This window comes from Exophiala aquamarina, assembly GCF_000709125.1.
Source record: "Exophiala aquamarina CBS 119918 chromosome Unknown aczIA-supercont1.1, whole genome shotgun sequence".
Lineage (NCBI taxonomy): Eukaryota > Fungi > Ascomycota > Eurotiomycetes > Chaetothyriales > Herpotrichiellaceae > Exophiala > Exophiala aquamarina.
In genome coordinates, this window is record NW_013550587.1 from 5,084,092 (window position 1) to 5,101,635 (window position 17,544).

Consider the following 17,544-nt stretch of genomic DNA (forward strand, 5'->3'; position numbering starts at 1 on the left):
ATGATGCTGATGGCGATGCCAGTGAGATGGAGGTATATGGGTGACTTGTGCTGCTGGAGTGAGCGAGCGAAGCAGTTGCGGCCGGCTGCATTGGCTCTGGACAGACGCAATCATTCCCAGTCGACAAAATCCAAATCTTCCACGCTCAGAGAGAAGAATTAGTCGATGAGAACATGGAGACAATGACATACTACCAATCCGATTATTCGCTCCACCCTAGTTCATACCGAACACCGCCAACGTATCCCACTATACTGAACTCTCAGTCAAGAAGAGGGTATAATGTGCCCCATGATTATTCAAGCACGAAGGTACCGATGAGATATTTTGGTGACGATTTCGATATCGGAAACAGACGTGATGGAATCATCGATGCAAACTCAACAGTCATGACCGAGCACATTACCACCACCATCGCAACGCTTGACCTACAGGGTGACCCCGATAACGAGAGGTGGTACAAAAGGGACAACTACCACACATCCTCAGGAAACGAATACTCAACCGGTGGAGGCCGCAACCGTCGACATCCATCGGTATATACTCAAGATGTCGAGATTATTAGTATCGAGGTCGAAGCTGCAGGACATGATGACTATTACAACGACGAGGGTTTCGAGGATGATTATGAGTATTGCCAAGATCATTGTGAAGTCACGGTCTACAATGACCATGATACGATTGAGTATGTTGTTGAGGAGACTGAAACTGTTCATGACTATGAAGATACTACTGAGGTTGTGATTGAGTTGGAACTGGAAGAGAGCCTTGAATACGATCATGAAGATGTGCAATATCAACATGGAGATGATGGTACCTACGCTAATGATCAGCTGGTAGAGGCGTACGACGACAGTGTAGCTGTTTACGATACCCAACAAGGTATTCTTTCGCTAGGTTATGATCATGATGACGCTGTTGAGTTGAGCGCCCTAGCAGATCTTGTCTATGAGGACGAGAGCGGGTTTGATTTGACAGGGAACGGGGAAGGCTATGACGGCGATGGAGACGGGTTCGCTGACGCTGAGGGTGGTGACCAAGATTATGGCGATGATGGTGGACATGACTATCAAGGTGGCGAGAACGACTTCCATTGTTTTGACGATGGCGGACAGGATTATGGTGATGAATACGCCGACGATGGCGACGCCGACTATGATTATGGTGACGATGACTATGACTAGTGATGAGGACCATGGCACAGAACATGGTCTCTCCTAGGTCGAAGAGCTAAACAAAGTCTCGGCAGCATGGACAGACCGAAATAGCCTTGTCCAAGACTAGATGTTGGCCGGCCACGGGGATCATTCTTCAGGTCAGCCCACTGAAGCCTCGTCACACAGCCAGCCATAGTGGAAAACCCTCGTCTCCATAACAGTCTTGCTCCCAAATCCAACATTTTCCCCCCCATTCCTGCCAATCATCCAGTCATTTCATTTATTCACATCTCACCACATTCGCTGATCCTAACATCCTGGGCCGGCCTCTCGCCAGACCCTCGTCCACCCGCTCCAGCAGTCCTCACATTCTCAATCATGCGCACAATCTCCATGCCCTCCGCGACTTGCCCAAAGACAACGTGTTTCTCATCGAGAAATGGCGTCGGCGCACAGGTAATGAAGAACTGACATCCATTGGTATTCGGGCCGGAGTTGGCCATAGATAATAGCCCTGCGGTCGTGTGCTTGTGCACAAACGACTCATCCGCGAACGCTGCATTATTGTAGATCGACGTAGACCCGGTGCCGTCAGAATTCAGGAAGTCGCCGCCTTGGACCATGAAATTCTTGATCTGGGAGTAGAACAATCAATCAGAATCAAGTCGATACCAAAGGCCATGCAGAGGGGATGCTTGCGCGCTTGCCGCATACATACCACTCTGTGAAATTTACTCCCCTTGTAGCCCTGCACGCGGCCTGTGGGGGTCTTGTGCTCGCCGGTGCAGAACTGGCGGAAGTTCTCGGCCGTCTTGGGCACTGTGTTGGCGAAGAGATGGAATTTAATTCGGCCTAGCGGTTCACCTATGGGAGGTGGAAGAAAGGCGGCGCACTTGTTAGCACGGTGTTCGTTGATTTCTTGTGAGCTTTTGGAGCCGCAGGGATATCCATCAGGCGTTTCCATCGGCGGACAGTGAGCACTAATAATAGCTAGACAAGAAGACAGCTCCTCGATCTGAGGCGGCGTCGTAGAGTAGACACCATGGATGGCGGTCCGTTCCATGTTTCCATTTCTCATTCATCAGAGCGCGTCCATTCTTCAAAATGATCGTGCACAGCATCCTTATTGCTAATAGCTAGGGCCCAGGCCACAATCTTCCGAGGCGGACATAGCATGAAACGCGTGAAGGGGATAAAACACTTACCACCAAGAGTGACATCAAAAAACACAATCGGTTCTCCTTCGCCTGGCTTCGGAATCGGGATTTGCTCGTTTGCCATTGTTTCGCTGGAGGCCATCCTGAAACTGCAACCTCGGCCTCTTCCTTTGATGAGAATGGGCGTTTGCGTGTTCAAAATAAAAGGACCGAATCCCCCTGTTAGAATGAAAAGAGAAGATCAGATGTTGGGGGCTCGACAATAAATACCTGGCTAGGCTGGATGGAATTGGAGATTTTTATATTTGACTCTTAGGGCAAGGCTGAAACACGAAAAACGGTGGAAGGGTAGGCAAAGCGTTCGACATGGGATTAGATGGCTACAATGCCCTGCTATTAGTGAGGAGACATATCATATTGTTAGATGATAGAAATACATTCAGTTTGGCATGAAGCCGTGCATCATACTTGGATAGCCGGGAACTCATTTACACTACTAAAATATCCCTGCCTAAGCCCCAATTGCCCAAGTAAACCCATAGCCCGGTACGGCACAATCCAAGCTAATACGAGGGAATCTCCTGTTCTTTCTCACCTCTTTTCCAGAACTTAAATCCTTTATTCTTCCTTTTTGGTTCTCCCGTGTCCAGTGGAGGCGGTACGACATACGGGAGTTTTCGTGATGTCAGTTCCTCAGGCGAGAGGACTCTATCATGCCACTTGGACTCGGGTATTTCACCAATTTTCGTGCTTGTCGTCAAGAATGTCGCTGTGGATACGGGACGTATCTTGGTTGTGGAGCGGGGTCTTATATGTGGTTCCTTCTGTAGGCGATTCGACTTTTCTCCTCGCTGTAGATGATGCCCGAGAGATTCAGACGAGGGAACCAGCCCAATGGCCAGTTTATGAAGATGAGAATCTTCCTCTGACGCTTTCCTGCCCGGACGATGAGAATCTCCGTCTTTTGGGTTCCCTTCTCGTGTGGATCTACGAATATTGGTCTGAGACATTGATGCTTTCAGCAGAGTCGGAGTTGACTTGTTCCTCGAATTCGACTCTTCCGCAACATTTCTCGTTCGCTTTGCCTCAGCTCTAGAGACCACGGATGACCCACTTTTTGATCTTACCCATCCTCCATTTGCCAGTAAAGGAGAGGAACGTGGTCTGCTCGGGGTCGATGTCGGAGCTTTGATGTGTCGCTTCTTTCTTCTGTGATGCTTAGTGGCCTCGTCTTCCGAAAGGCCAAGTCTAGCTTCCGTGGGGTAATTTAAACTGAGACGAGAGCTCAATTGCCCCAGCGTGGTTAAGGTTTCCATGGTTGCGGTCTCAGAAAGCGTGAACAGAGCCTTCCGAGAGGTGGATCTTGATTTGGAATCCTTGGACAGGGCATGATTGAGAAAATTGACCAAGCCAGTATTAAGGACGAGCAGAGTGTGGGCGAGGCTGAAATGAGCAGTATCGTCGCCGACCTCGAATCGACGACCATGTCTGGAGACATGATGGCTGTAACTATGCCTGATCTCCGAGGGTCGGTTCGCGAGGGAGTGTTCTTGCCATTCCTCTTCTTCGAACGGCCTTGGTGGCCTCGCATTGGTCTTCCGTTTCTTCTTACCCAGACGTTGGAATATAAGGATGCCGTTATTCAGAGCGGCTAGAATCGATGCCACAACGGAAGCAACGTCAAGTTCACCCATTGTGTAGACGGATTTGGATCACTTGGAACTATGTCCAGTCATCAAAGTCAAGATATCTATCATAGCATATGAATGCCAAAGGATCATTGAAAATAGCTAGTTGTGAAAGTTGTTCAGCCCAACGATCATACTTTCGTCAGGAGCCCACCTTTCATCGCTGTTGAATGATTGTGAGTGTCAAGAAAGTGAGGTAGGCAACCGCAGGGCGAGGCTTGCCCTGGAGTTGTGCTTGTCTCTCTGTTTTAGTTGAAGACCTTCCACGTTCTGTGTCAAAGCCTCGAATCAGAAATGCAGGCTGTTTTGTCCACTTAGAGGGAAAAGGCGGCTTGAAAGGTAAATGCATTTATCTTAATGGTGGGTGCTTGGGGGCTGAAAGCCCCAGGCGGGCAGGTAGGAGTTCCAGGCGCTTGTAGACTCTGTACTTGTCGAATAGGAACCGACGGATAAGAGTCTAACGGACTTCATGCATGCACTCAGGCGGTCTAACTACTGCAATTGCGAGGGATACGAAGCTTGAGAACAAACTGAAGGGTCATACATGAGTGATTTCTAAAAGACCTGTGCATTTCGTTGAAAACCGACCGGCGCGTTGATAGGTACTGACCATGCTGAGAATGCTTGGATCACTGCTCTGATCACCAGAGACTCGCCTGTGATAGTGAACACTCCAGGTTCATCAAGGACACCTTCGGGCCCTGCGATGGCCCCCCCCCCCCCCCCGAGGCAAATGGATGGCCTTGGCACCCGGAGAATCCCCCCCACTTGCCCTTGTGCCACTTATCGACTTAGCTGTTAATAGTGGCCAAACCTGAGAAAGCAGCGCTTAGCCGCCTTAGCTCCCTGTGGAGGAATTGCACCTAGTTTGAATCCACTTCCATCCTGGTATTGCATCACTTTGAACATCAACATAGCGAATAATAGCAGATTTCCATCATGCCAGGTGTAGGCCCGCAACTTCCACCTGAGTTGCAAAAACGCAAGCACAGTATTGATGATGACGGCAATCTGAGCGATTCTTCCTCCTCGGCCTCCAACAGTCCTCAGTCGGCTCCTCCTCCAAGAGAGTTAGGATCTGCCCCTTCCCCCAAACGGAGTCGAATCCTAGGTCCGACACTTCCTCCTGCACCACTGGAGGAGCGACCCTCGAGCCCCGCGCTAGGGGACCTAAGTGAGAGCGAAAGCAGCGATGACGATGGGTTTGGACCCAGCCTTCCAACTGCCAAAGATGCAATGAACAAGGCTTCGAATGGGCCATCATTGCGATCGTCCTCGAACCAACCTGCTCCAGTGGCACTCAAACGTGACGAATGGATGACGCTTGCGCCTGAGGGAGGAGACTGGTCACAAAGAGTCGACCCTACGAAATTGAAGAATCGCAAATTCAACACTGGTCGAGGAGCAAAAGGACCGCCACAAGCCAGTGGGGCCGGTGGAGATTCATGGCATGAGACGCCAGAGGAAAAGCTTGCAAGGCTACAGCGAGAAGCAATGGGTGTTGGTGATAGGCCCGGAGCTGGAAAAGTTGCACAAACAAAAGATCCTCGTGACGAGGCGGTCGCGAAAAGAATGAAAGAGTTCAACGACAAAGCTCGCGGTCCAGCTCTTTATGCTTCTCATCAAAAGTCAAATACCGAGGAGGAGGACGATCCAAGTGCTCGCGCATTCGATCGAGAGAAGGACATTGGAGGCTTCAAGATTAATTCCACACAGAGGCGTGACATGGTAAAGAAAGCGGCCGACTTTTCCTCCAGGTTCAGCAGCGCCAAATACTTGTGATCGGGTCTGGTGCTTCAAACTGGTGGTTTGGTTGAGCCCAAAGTCGAGAAGATTATCAGCAGCACAAGGCCTCCTCTGTCTCGTGTCGAGGCTTGGATGATTTGGAACACACGCCGGAGACAATAGTCCCGGGCTTTCATCTCGGTACTTCTCGCGCTTTCTCCATTCGAGATCCTGAGGGTCGTACACCTTCCCAAGCCTGTATAGGGAACAAAGAGACCAATACAGAAACTATACCTCTCCAGAGCTGGTCAAGCTCTTGGCCAGGTCTGCTGGACGAGCAGTCTATCGATGTCAAGGGATATTCTGAATTGATACAATCGGTCCATTTCTTGAGGCAGGCGGCACAAGCTACAGGTTTCGTTGTTCCCGATATCAATGGAAGAACGATGGGCTCCTCACACATTCCCTATAGAAAAGGGATCACTTCCAATCTGGTCACGTTCTGCATTCTCTTGAAGCACTTCGGTCGGTCCTGTTGGATATTTCCAAGAGGCATTGATCTCCGTGCCCCGAATGAGACTCGTTAGTTATCTTACGCCCGGTGAATCATGACCTTCTTCTGATCAGTCTGAGACCGATCACCTGGCATCGACGATTCGGCCGTATGACCTTCTCCCCGACGCGAGCTGCTCTGGGATGATGTTGGCCATCAAACACTTTGACGCAAAGCTCCGTCTTACAGACAAGAAGAGATCCTCGATTGGCAACCATAAATGGCCCCCATTCTCAACAGCACACTTTGCGCATGCGGCCATGATAGAATTTTCAGTGCACTCCTTGTCTGCTGACACTCAGCATCACCTCCGTCGTGTCAGCCATGATCATCAACACTGCCTTCGACTTAAGGGTTTGAAGCCAGGACGGTCGCGAAAGCTCAGCTGTGACGTTTTGAGCACGGTCAGATGGTGTTCTGTGAGACTCTCATCGCCAAAGGCCACCCAGGCACGCTTGGATACAGAGAAGTACAAGCTGGGTCCGTACCGATAATCATGAACTATTGCGGACCTAGAGTCGAAATCCTTATCAAGATGACACGACCTTCACCATTACTTAAAATCCCTCCTAGCTCTGCGCCTCCCCGTCCCTGACTAACGTCACTACATAGTCCCTCGTATTACTCCAGTGAGACCCCCTCTCGTGTTCAATCCCTTCTAGTCCTGTCCCGCATTCTTCCACCCCATTCCATTTTCCTCCCCCTTCCCTGCGCAGAAACCGCCCCGCCCGAAGCGGCTGCCTTGTCCGCGTGAGGCACCACGGTAAAACTGCCTATCCAGGGGTGTTTCTTGTAAGGAGCTCTGGGGGAAAATTGAAGTTGCGTGCTATACAGTACCTAGGCACCACCCACTGGCTATAGTGGCAGGCTGGTGGCGGGGTGCAGCGGACCACCGGCGGCAACCAGCGGAAATGCTGATGAAGTAGCACGTCTCGCTTATGAAGGCCCTCCTGCAGACTGCACTGGCCTCGTCCCACGGTACTCTAGATAGAAGTTGGGGAAGTCGGGAGTGTGTGATTACCTACTCAGGTAGGCCCTGTACCTACGAGGATGCGGATCAGACTGGAGGGACGAGGGGAGTCTGATGTGCGAAGGGTGCTGGGCTAGTTATTTGGATCAGAACTACGAGGTCCTTCGTATTTCAAAGCTGTTATCTGCGAGCCGTGCTTCTCGTCGCTGTGGTAAAGGGCGATATGTAAAGGCGTTATACTTGGTCTTGCCGCGCTTAATAATACTGCAGGATTCCTGGCCCCACAGGTATGACTTAGTAATTTAGCACCGAGTACAGGACTATGTGTGAGTCTCGATGACAGTTTGGATGTCGAACCACCGTCGATCGCCAACACCGTGTTGTGGACGTCAGGTACTCAGCATTCGACTGTTTTGGCGCTACCCATCCGTCTGTATCGCTCATTCTATTCAGTAGTTGAGAACACGCTCACACTCTTCGCCACTCCCCGCTGAACCCGCGAAGCCGCGTCCTCAGCGGAAACGAATATTCTTCCTACGTTCCATCCGGTCTTGATGGCCATTCCGGAATCTATCCTCTGGGCATTGATCTCGGCATACTGGGTTACCTACCTGGGCCCGGAGGTACCTGAGTTACGCGGGACTACAACCTCATGAATACCACCGTGACAAATGCCCATGTCGCGAAGGATTTGATCTTGCGTATTCTGTGTAGCGATTCAACGCCAACCCGTAACTTAAAAATATCAGGAGACCAAGATCGAGACCAGGCGTTGCCACCACCGCCTTTTTCCATCCCACGTAGTAGCTTTGCTTTTCGGTGGTGTCTTCATACCGAGAGTGTCAGGATCCAGGCATGTTATCGAGTACAGACAAAGTTTTGCGTTGAGGAATATTATGATACATATTTAGGCTGAAGGGGTAGCTGCGAGGATCAAGTGGATTCTCTTCGTTTGGTCAGTTAAACGTGGGCCTGAGTGCCACTCTCCCATCAAGCCTGGTGCTGTGAACATCGCAGATCAAGATATAGATGCCGTTTTGGAACAGGTTGGAGGCTCGGGCCAACAAATGCTGCATTGCTGCTGCAAGATTCCCCGTAGAGCACCGGAAGCCCGTGGTAGTAATGGCACGGTTCCCTGTCTCACACGACCGACGTCACTGTGTTCCCGGTATGGAAATGGAAGATAGACAGCTGGAAGACCTCGAAGTTCCCGCGTCGGGATACTATATTCGAGTTCCTACAGAGGCTTCGACTTCAATAACAATAGACCCTTCTGTTGTGAGGCTTTCCCGCACTCACAGCCGGTTGGAAGAGGTTTGATCGCTCCAGATTGATAGCCTCCGATGCGTAGAACTCTACTCAGAGGCCAATAAGCCTTGGACGCTGTAGGACAAGACTTCAGATCTATGGTTGCTCGTAGTAATATTGTTGGATGTTCCTCGCACGTGGCATTACTGGCGCTGTAAGGATGGGATGCATACTCCAACGCAGCTTCAGTTTGCTTCTTATTTGAAATGGATGCCTCGACGGGTCGGATCAAGTGTTCTTCATGCATTGGCTGTGTCCCTGGGCAGATGCGCGGCTTTGAAATTGCACGGCTGTGCTCGATCTCCATGATTTTGCGCGCCATCCGGTACGCCGTGCATGATGTCCAGTTGTTTTCCGCTACTCTCAGATTGAGAAGATGCCGCAAAGCAGCCGTACGAATCTGAGGATTCCGACATTTGACGGCTGTGAAGAACAGCGGTGCAATATAGCCCGCATGGCGTTCGAGATGGTCCCGGCCAGAGATGAATTTGCTTGAAGGGTCTTTTGCCCATGTGCGAGCGAGACGATCGAACTTGGTGACAATCCATGCAAATTCTTTGTCAAAATCTCGATAGACGCTCTCGCCTGGACTCCCAGATGCCTTGGCCATGATGGAAAGCAAGGTATGAGAGATGCTTAACAGCTGGAGGGATAGAGAGTACCGTTGACGATGGGTTTCCGGCATTTTGGCCTCAAATTGCTGGAACTGATTCCACCAGTCGGCAAGAAGCTCCTTCACTTTATGTGGCGGAGAGGCAACCAGAGCTGAGCGGCGCCAGTCGGCCAGGCGGGCAACGTGATGCCCAATTCCATCTAGGGCACATTGAGCATAGCGAAGCGATCCAATGTGACCGATAACAGGTAGCTCCAGATTTGGACGTACCAACTGTGCGCATTGTGCAGTGCAAGTTGTGACATCTCCCATACCATAGGTTGGTGCTTTATCGATATAAGCTAGGAAAATAGGAGTGATCGTGTCTATAATTAAGGTAGACTCCTTGGTCTCGTTATTGGAGGTAGCCCACTCATGAATGATGTTGAGACCGGCGTGAATGTGGTGTAGACCAGCAAGAATGGAACCTTGCACGAACTCGCAGCAAGCGAATAAGAGGCAAGCCATCAAGACTGTTTCTGTCTGTGGAGAGGCTGCTGTTTCTTGAATTGCTTTCATGTAGTGACTTTGAAACACCAGGTTTTCGTCAAGCGCAACACCGTCAAGCGTGGTGCTCTCGACCAGAGATGAAGTGGCAAGGAGCATATGCTGGACGGCCGGGCGGGATGCGTCGAGACCAAGTTTAGGCAGCATCTGAGTCCAGAAAGAATGGCCTGAAGGGAATATGAGATTCGGAAAAGCCATAGGAAGAACGCTCAGACGTACCGAAGTAACATGAGAAGACGGGGGCAGCTTGCTCAACCCAGAATTGAAAGGATCGTTTGTCTTTGTGGTCGCCCACTGAGGCAAGAGAAGAAACAGAATGGACTAGAGGGGAAACCCTGTTGCCGGCGACGGTGAGAGCGGTGCTGGTAGTGGCTCTCTTCGGGCTGGGTGCTCGGGGCTTGAAGAGCCATGCTTGAAGGGGTTGGTATCCCTCGCATCGACGAAGTGAGGAAGTGCATTGTACACAAGCTGGTTTCCCTTCATCACATTTTATTCTTCGTTTCCTGGACATTGTGATTAGCTTGAGAACCAGTACGGTCACCATAGCTCTGCCCTTCGTTCCGGTGGGTGGGCAAGCACCCCCAGCAAGGACTGAGAATAGTAGAATGAATGGAGAAGTACCTGCACGTTAGACACCCAGTCTTGACCTTCTTGTGTGGCCTCTTTGCCCTGCCTTGGGCCATTGTGGCATGAGAAATGCGTAAAGAGATCGATAGGGCTGAATGCCGGATCAGGGAGGCTTTTAAGACTCGATGAGCCACTGGCTTAACACACGGCCGAGTCCAGCATGCAGGACAGTTACATACACCCACTCTCTTTGGTCTATGCAACTGCGAGACTGAGAGTGCTTCGTCGACATGACCTTGGCTAATGCAGCAAGGGCTAGCCCATGCATTCCAAAGTACTTCGAATTCTTACACGGCCGATCTCCTGCTTACGCACGAGCGGGTTGTGTGGGAGTGTAGCGGTTTTTCATTGCAGGAGCTAAAAGGTGCTGGGACTCGATCTGTGGGGAGTCAAACGTGTGGAAGACGGTCATTTCTTACTAACAATGCACGAATAGTGAAATCGAAGCCGGATCCCCATGCTTGGTTGGGGCCAGGGGATTGGGTGAGGATGCATGGGTTGTGTCTGGTAAGCTTGGTGATGACTGAATCCGAACAGAGGGAAAATACCTCGTAATTATGATAATCGCCAGATTTGAAATGGGCCCGCCGATTTGGAAGCTTTTAGCCTCCTTACTTAAACAGCAGTAGATAAGCTTGGCCCATTAGGGGTCCCTTGGGGAAGGATTTAGTGGTGGAAGGCCTATCTACAGACTTACCATAATTTCCCTGGGTGCATGTCCCTGTGCCAATCTGGGAACATGCACTACGAGTATACCGGAGATGATAGGTGGCGGCGCGGGGATATGCCGAGGGGCCCAAGGGGCCTCTTACCTGAATTGATCAATCGTTACTACTCGTAGATAATAGTGAGAGGCCTAAAGGCGGTTGGTTGGTGGCGAAGGGGCGGTCTACCCTTTGGGTTTATTGACCCCCCGTTGGGCACCCAGTGGTACCTCATGGTACCTAAGTGAAGTACCTTTTTAAGGTGGCCCCGTCCTTAGCAGAACGTCCACTTCACCCCCGAAGCCCAAAAGACTACCTGCCAAGGGACGAGTACTAAAGGTAAGCGAAGCCCCTCGTGGGACAGGGCGCCATGCTTCCACTTTTACCTTCGTCACACGTCGCTCGCGGCTTCCCCAGATTCCATCAGCCGCCCAATGCAATTGCCTTAGACGCCGTACCGTTCCTCGTTCGGCCAATCAAGTGCAACTGCCTCAAACCACACATCATGCCAGAGTGTTCGCAAGGTCCACGTCAACATCTCAAATATTTTGTGCCACATTAATGGCGAATGTACTCACATAAGGGTCTTATGTCTCTACACCATCAACTCGTGCCGTAATCATCTCTCCAGTCGGCCCTGTCCTATTAGAAAGTTCACTCAATATGGCTCGATCTAACCATCTCTTGCCCCTCCTAGTCTTTGCCTTGACTTGGATCTTCTTTGCAGAGGCCATATATACCAAGAATTCCCCTGTCCTTCAGGTCACCGCAAAAACATACGATTCCCTGATTCAACAGTCTAACCATACTTCGGTCTGTGCCTCTTGCGGTCCCCCCGAAGTCCCGCTAATTGACCGTTTCCAGATTGTCGAATTTTATGCACCATGGTGTGGACACTGTCAGAATCTCAAGCCTGCCTACGAGAAAGCCGCAAAGAGCCTAGCTGGTCTGGCCAAAGTTGCTGCCATTGACTGTGACGATGAATCCAACAAACCCCTTTGCGGCCAAATGGGCGTTCAAGGATTTCCCACTCTGAAGATCGTGAAGCCAGGTGCCAAACCTGGTCGGCCCGTGGTGGAGGATTACAATGGTGCCCGGTCAGCAAAAGCAATAGTTGAGGCCGTCAAGGATAAAATCCCCAATCATGTGAAGAGGCTGCAGGGCTCTGCCTTTGATGCTTGGTTCAACGACGAGTCGGACCTTGCCAAAGCAGTCGTCTTCACTGAGAAGGGCACAACCAACCCCATGGTCAAGAGTCTGGCAATTGATTTCCTCGGAAGCATTGTTTTTGCCCAGGTCAAAGATAAAGCAATCGCAGAGAAATACGGGGTCACGGAATTCCCCACAATTTTACTGGTGCCTGGTCAAGGTCAAGGTCCAATTCCCTACAAGGGTGACATCAACAGAGAATCTTTGCTGAGCTTCTTCGCCAAAATCGCTTCTCCCAATCCTGATCCTGCTCCGCAAAAAGGGAAACCGTCCAAGTTACCGAAGAAACCCAAGGCTAGCTCATCTGCATCGGCTGAATTCTCCCGTGCTTCGGAGGCTCATAAGTCCTCTGATTTCGACGATTTCCTGGCAGGTTCTGACACAATAGTTCTTGATGATGACACTCCGACTGAATCACCCGTCCCAGTCGCGGAAAGTGAACAGAAACCGATGATCGTGCCATCAATTCCGCCGCCCATTCCTACGCTCTCTACCTCTCCTGACCTGGAAGCTGCGTGCCTGACTCCGAAAAGTGGAAACTGTATATTGGTGCTTCTACCCGCTGAAGACAATCCTGAGTCTGTATCTGAAGCGGCAACCTTGGTGTTGTCTGGCTTCGCCGAAATCATTGAAAAGCACAACAAGCGCCAGGCCAATGTTTTCCCCATGTATGCTGTTCCGGCAGATGTAGAATCTGCAACCAGAATGCGAGAAGACTTGGATCTCAGTGCCACCGGGAATTTGGAAGTGATCGCACTCAACATGAAGCGCGGCTGGTGGCGCCATTATCCGTCTAAAAGCTTTGAGATCCTTGAACTCGAAATCTTTGTGGACGCCATCAAGCTTGGCGAGGGCTCGAAACACAGACTTCCACCCAACTTCGGAGGTTCAACTGATGGAGAACCTGTAGCTGAGGTCGAAGCGGAATCTCCGAGCGTGGAAGATGAAAGTTTCTTGTTTGAAAAACCCGACGGTGAGGCTGAGGTAGATTCAGAAACTGCACCACCAGGCCATGACGAACTCTAAGCAGAGCCACTGAATGGCCGACAAAGGCATTCAGAAGCAGTGCTCAATTCAACACCGACCGATGAGGTCAACTTCTTAGTACTAGATGGTCACTTCCTCAACGTTACTCAAGACCTACATGGAAAACCCCTTGTTTCAGCCTCTTGCAGTCCCATTTCCTCGCTCACTCACCCCTCATTTCATCATGACTATTCTATTACCTTTATTGCCTCTTGGATATTAACCCTACTTCACTCAGGACGTTAGGTGGCAATCTTGCACTCTTTACGTTCTCGTCGAACCCTGCTTTCATCGTCTGTATCTGAGCATCGCTTCCCGGTACAACCGGTGACTCGTCTTCCGTCTTTCTAACCTTTCTCGAGTGTCACCTACCACTGCACTGTTTCAAGAGCTCAAAATCACATTCCAAGACCAGATTTTCTCTACCGCTGCCCCGCCAATCTGAATCCAATCTATGGATCCATTACATTGAGGGTTCATCGACGAAAAGTGGCCTGTGTCCTTTGTCAAGGCTGTGCGCGCGGAAATACCTTTCTCGACTTACGAATGAGTCGACCCACCTATCTCTACAAAACTGATTTCTGACTAATCGGGCAAAAGTTCCCTCCTTTATGACTTCAAACGAGACACGATGCCTTCAGAAATTAGTCGCACTGAAACTAGCGAGCCATCAGAAAATGGCTTTGCGCTACCTAATTCTGAAGCCCAGGTGGAAGGTGAAACGCCCCTGCCTCCTAATCGATCGAAGACAGGACAGCGCTATGTCAAAAATGTCACCCCAACACAAGAACCATTAGCGAGTCCGTCCAGACACACGGCTACAGAGACAGTTTTGGGAGGGTTTGAGACCGCTCTCGTGGACAATCTCCCGGTACAGCCCTCTATAAGGAGTGTAGTTGCCCCATCATTCATCAGCAGGCCCACCCACTCCAACGAGAGTGATACAAAAGACAAAAATTCTACGACACTTTCTAAGTCTACACGCGAAGCAATCAGATCAGATATTACCGCCGGAAGGCTGACAATCCCTGAGCTTTTTAGTAAGGATTCGGAATCTACTCCACCACAAGGCTTCAATGTAGACGATCATCCCCTGACGCCATACCAAAGGCTTCGATATCGATTGCCCTTTGGGCCTGCGATATCTCCTCCAAACCCAGATCTGGCATTCAAGGTTCAAATCATTGAATACACTAGGCAATGGATTCTACTAGCAGCGAGTATCTCACAAGAGAAGAGACGAGCCGAGGTTTTGGACAGAGCTTTTGACAAATATGAGAAAGTATGGTTTGAGGCTCTTCGTATTGGGTACGCGTCAGGTGTGGATAGCAGTAATGAGCCAGGCCCACAGCAAGAGTCCAGCCATAGGGCAGGGGACAGAAAAGCTCGGGCAGCCAAACCACGCAAGATGGATCCTTTTCCGCACGCAGTCCAGGTATTTGTCCCGGTGAAATTCAAGAACGGCCATGGACGCCCATTTCCTGTTACTCCGATAACAGTAGGAGAGCTCGAAGAAGCCGGAGTCACAGAAATGCAAATACGCAAGCGTGCAGATGATGACGATTACGCACAGGTCGAGGAAATATTCAGGGACCTTTACGATGATCTGGGCCGCAAGGTTGAGCAAAAAGACTGGGACCGAGCTGCCGCGCCAACACAGCTCAACCCAACAGGTCGTGATCTCTTCTTTTACTCTTTATATCTTGTCCAGCTTTATGAGTGGAATCTTCAAGTCCTGTCGCGATATCAGCTGGGTTTCAAGACAACAAACCAAATGAAGAATGGAAAGAGGAACATCGAAAAATCCGAACAAGACCGAAAACTCTTCTTAGCTCTAGCATTAGCGCTCAGTGAGCTGACATATGTCGCTGATTCCAAAGAACCAAGCGTTGACCAAGATATCGATATGCATGACGCTGTGACTTCAAATGACACTATTGAGTGGCTGCTCGAAGCCATCGACATGGTCCTAGAATCGCCGGGTTTCAGGAATATACGCCACGCCTTTGAAGCTTCTGGTTATCCAGAAAAGTACCTTGACATAGCCTCCCAAGGTGCGACTGAGCCGTCCCACATTGGAGATGGCAAAAAGGCTCTGACCGAAATACTGTCCTATGATAGAGACAGAGATATTGCGGCGCAGAAAGCCGAGAATGAGGACAATGCGGATGATAAGACGCAGTGGATCGAGCGAGTGGAAGACTGTGAGACGAAAATTCGGGATACTAAGAAATATCTTAGAGAAATTGCTCCTCTGCTGCTGCTATTGAAACCTGACAATGATAAAGCTGGTGGTGAAAATGTCAGTACAGTCGATATGGTTCGAGAGGTGGATGCAACTGTCCCATCTAAAATCGACACGCAGTCAGAGATACCTAAATCTCCTGTGCTGAAGGCTGGAATCAAGCGTCTTGTCGACACCGATGCCGACGACGGCCAGAACAATCCTGAGCTACCGTTGAAACGACAAAAGCTAGATATCAATGGACAGAGAGAACACACCAGTGACGAAGATATCCCAAAACACGGTAAGCAGACTGCTGCAGAAATCGAGAACACGAATACTCTCCTTCCCGCTGCGATAGCTGGCCAGTCAACAGCACAAAGTCAAACATTGAGTTCGGACTTTGGTGTTGTCCAGGATAGAGGGAGAAGCAAGTTGCCTGATGTGCAAGCCTCCTCCGAACATCCAGGGAGACACACCATGAGCAAGAAGGAGAGATATATCCAAGACTGCCTTCTACCATTGGCCAACAAGCTCTTGATAGCGAACAGACAACCTCCTCTATCTTCGACAGTCACGGATTTTCCGAGTGCTAAGATTGCTCTGCTTAATGCTGGTCTTCCTGTATCCGAACGGAACAAACTGGTTAGCGGATATAACAGTGGCCTGTTTAACAACTGGAATGCCATGCTAGAAAGCGACATGGTGCACGGGCAAGATGATTTGGCAAGGGCAGACAACCTTCCACTTGTAAGCCATTCATCGGACCTCACACTCTTGTATGAGACGGGTAACGAAGCCGAATCTCATCCCGCTACTCCCCCAGATCACCCCGAGCGTCGTTCTCTAATCGTCAAATTGGGGGGTGGCCCTAGCTCAGACTACAGCCCTGCGCAATTCTCCTGCAATTCGATCTTTAATCACAAAGGTTTCCGGTATCGATATGCTCGAGATTCAACACTCGCCAATAGAAAACGTGCAGATGAAGCCCTAGACAGTTATGTCCGAGGTCGAACCGCACGCACACCAGCCAATGTTTCTTTTCCACGTTACGGGAAATACGAGGCCATTTGCCTTCCAGATGACCCTGAACGAAAGACCATCATACAGGGGATCTGGGATACTAAGGATGGAAAGCTCATTGAGGGAGCAGACTGGTTTTACAAAGAGAACAGGGACCACCCGAGCTCTGCGGCTGACAGCTTGACTGAAGTTGGAGACACATCCAGCGGAGAGCGTGGGAGATTTGATGATCGAACCCAATCATCAAGACCTTCATCTTCTTTGACGAAGCAGAGCAAGAAGGCCACATGTGCTCCGAGCTCCGCAAGGAAACCGGTGCCCATCCGGCCTACTGCGAATGGCCATCAGAAGAAAACAAAAGTCAACGGAAGAACTAGAATCAGACTGAAAACTGGCGATGCGAAACACGATGCAAGCAGAAATTTCTCTAGTGGGCAGACGAGCAAAGGCAACAGCAACCATGGACCGGGCTCTTCTCGCGGCAAGGGAGGCCGACTCAAGCGAGCGACTGCGAAAAGCAAGTTTGTTGTGGATGACTTCGACGGTGCAAGCTCCGAGGAATATGTCCCGGGTCACTCTGACTGACATTGCGCGGCGGAGTGATGGTGTGTTTGATGGTTGCCACTGCCACCACAAGGTGCAGTATACGATTGCATCTCCCCAGTCTTAGTTGACAATTATTTAAGGACGAATGTTGATCACTTGAGTAATTTGACTTCGGACTTTTGACGGCAAGATTTTCGGCTAGTGGAAGAAAGTACATCCTCAAATCACATTACGGCCGGGCATGAACTCGGCAAGCTGGATTGAGATATCTGTGAATTCACTTTGTTTTCACGACACAGTAGTTTTTTTGGAGGGTTTGCAGGCAGGACATTCTAAAGATGACTGGTCAGCAGTGCCAATCAAGCTGATAACTAGTCAGTAAGTCAGTCAGTAGCTACATAGCAGCGGCAAGCCCCTGATAAAATGCCCTTCGATTGAGGATGGGACGAATGGGTCAAAAAGCATTTC

The 17,544-nt window shown here is 50.3% G+C and overlaps 6 protein-coding genes across 6 annotated transcripts; 3 read left to right on the top strand and 3 right to left on the bottom strand.

Moving 5' to 3' along the window:
- Positions 1 to 1,441: 1,441 nt before the first annotated feature.
- Positions 1,442 to 2,220, bottom strand: A1O9_01780 (peptidyl-prolyl isomerase H (cyclophilin H); the record flags this gene model as incomplete). The annotated part of the gene is made up of 2 exons (XM_013410938.1): positions 1,442 to 1,792; positions 1,876 to 2,220. 2 exons carry the CDS (start codon positions 2,218 to 2,220, stop codon positions 1,442 to 1,444), a joined length of 696 nt encoding a protein of 231 aa, XP_013266392.1.
- A 657-nt stretch (positions 2,221 to 2,877) lies between these two features.
- Positions 2,878 to 4,008, bottom strand: A1O9_01781 (uncharacterized protein; the record flags this gene model as incomplete). Its single annotated transcript, XM_013410939.1, has 1 exon — positions 2,878 to 4,008. One exon carries the CDS (start codon positions 4,006 to 4,008, stop codon positions 2,878 to 2,880), a length of 1,131 nt encoding a protein of 376 aa, XP_013266393.1.
- A 933-nt stretch (positions 4,009 to 4,941) lies between these two features.
- A1O9_01782 (uncharacterized protein) lies at positions 4,942 to 5,784 on the top strand (the record flags this gene model as incomplete). The annotated part of the gene is made up of 1 exon (XM_013410940.1): positions 4,942 to 5,784. One exon carries the CDS (start codon positions 4,942 to 4,944, stop codon positions 5,782 to 5,784), a length of 843 nt encoding a protein of 280 aa, XP_013266394.1.
- A 2,703-nt stretch (positions 5,785 to 8,487) lies between these two features.
- On the bottom strand, positions 8,488 to 10,228 carry A1O9_01783 (uncharacterized protein; the record flags this gene model as incomplete). Its single annotated transcript, XM_013410941.1, has 2 exons — positions 8,488 to 9,884; positions 9,937 to 10,228. 2 exons carry the CDS (start codon positions 10,226 to 10,228, stop codon positions 8,488 to 8,490), a joined length of 1,689 nt encoding a protein of 562 aa, XP_013266395.1.
- Positions 10,229 to 11,711: 1,483 nt separating this feature from the next.
- A1O9_01784 (uncharacterized protein) lies at positions 11,712 to 13,283 on the top strand (the record flags this gene model as incomplete). Its single annotated transcript, XM_013410942.1, has 2 exons — positions 11,712 to 11,861; positions 11,913 to 13,283. 2 exons carry the CDS (start codon positions 11,712 to 11,714, stop codon positions 13,281 to 13,283), a joined length of 1,521 nt encoding a protein of 506 aa, XP_013266396.1.
- Positions 13,284 to 13,914: 631 nt separating this feature from the next.
- Positions 13,915 to 17,115, top strand: A1O9_01785 (uncharacterized protein; the record flags this gene model as incomplete). The annotated part of the gene is made up of 1 exon (XM_013410943.1): positions 13,915 to 17,115. The coding sequence occupies one exon, from the start codon at positions 13,915 to 13,917 to the stop codon at positions 17,113 to 17,115; it is 3,201 nt and encodes a 1,066-aa protein (XP_013266397.1).
- Positions 17,116 to 17,544: the final 429 nt, after the last annotated feature.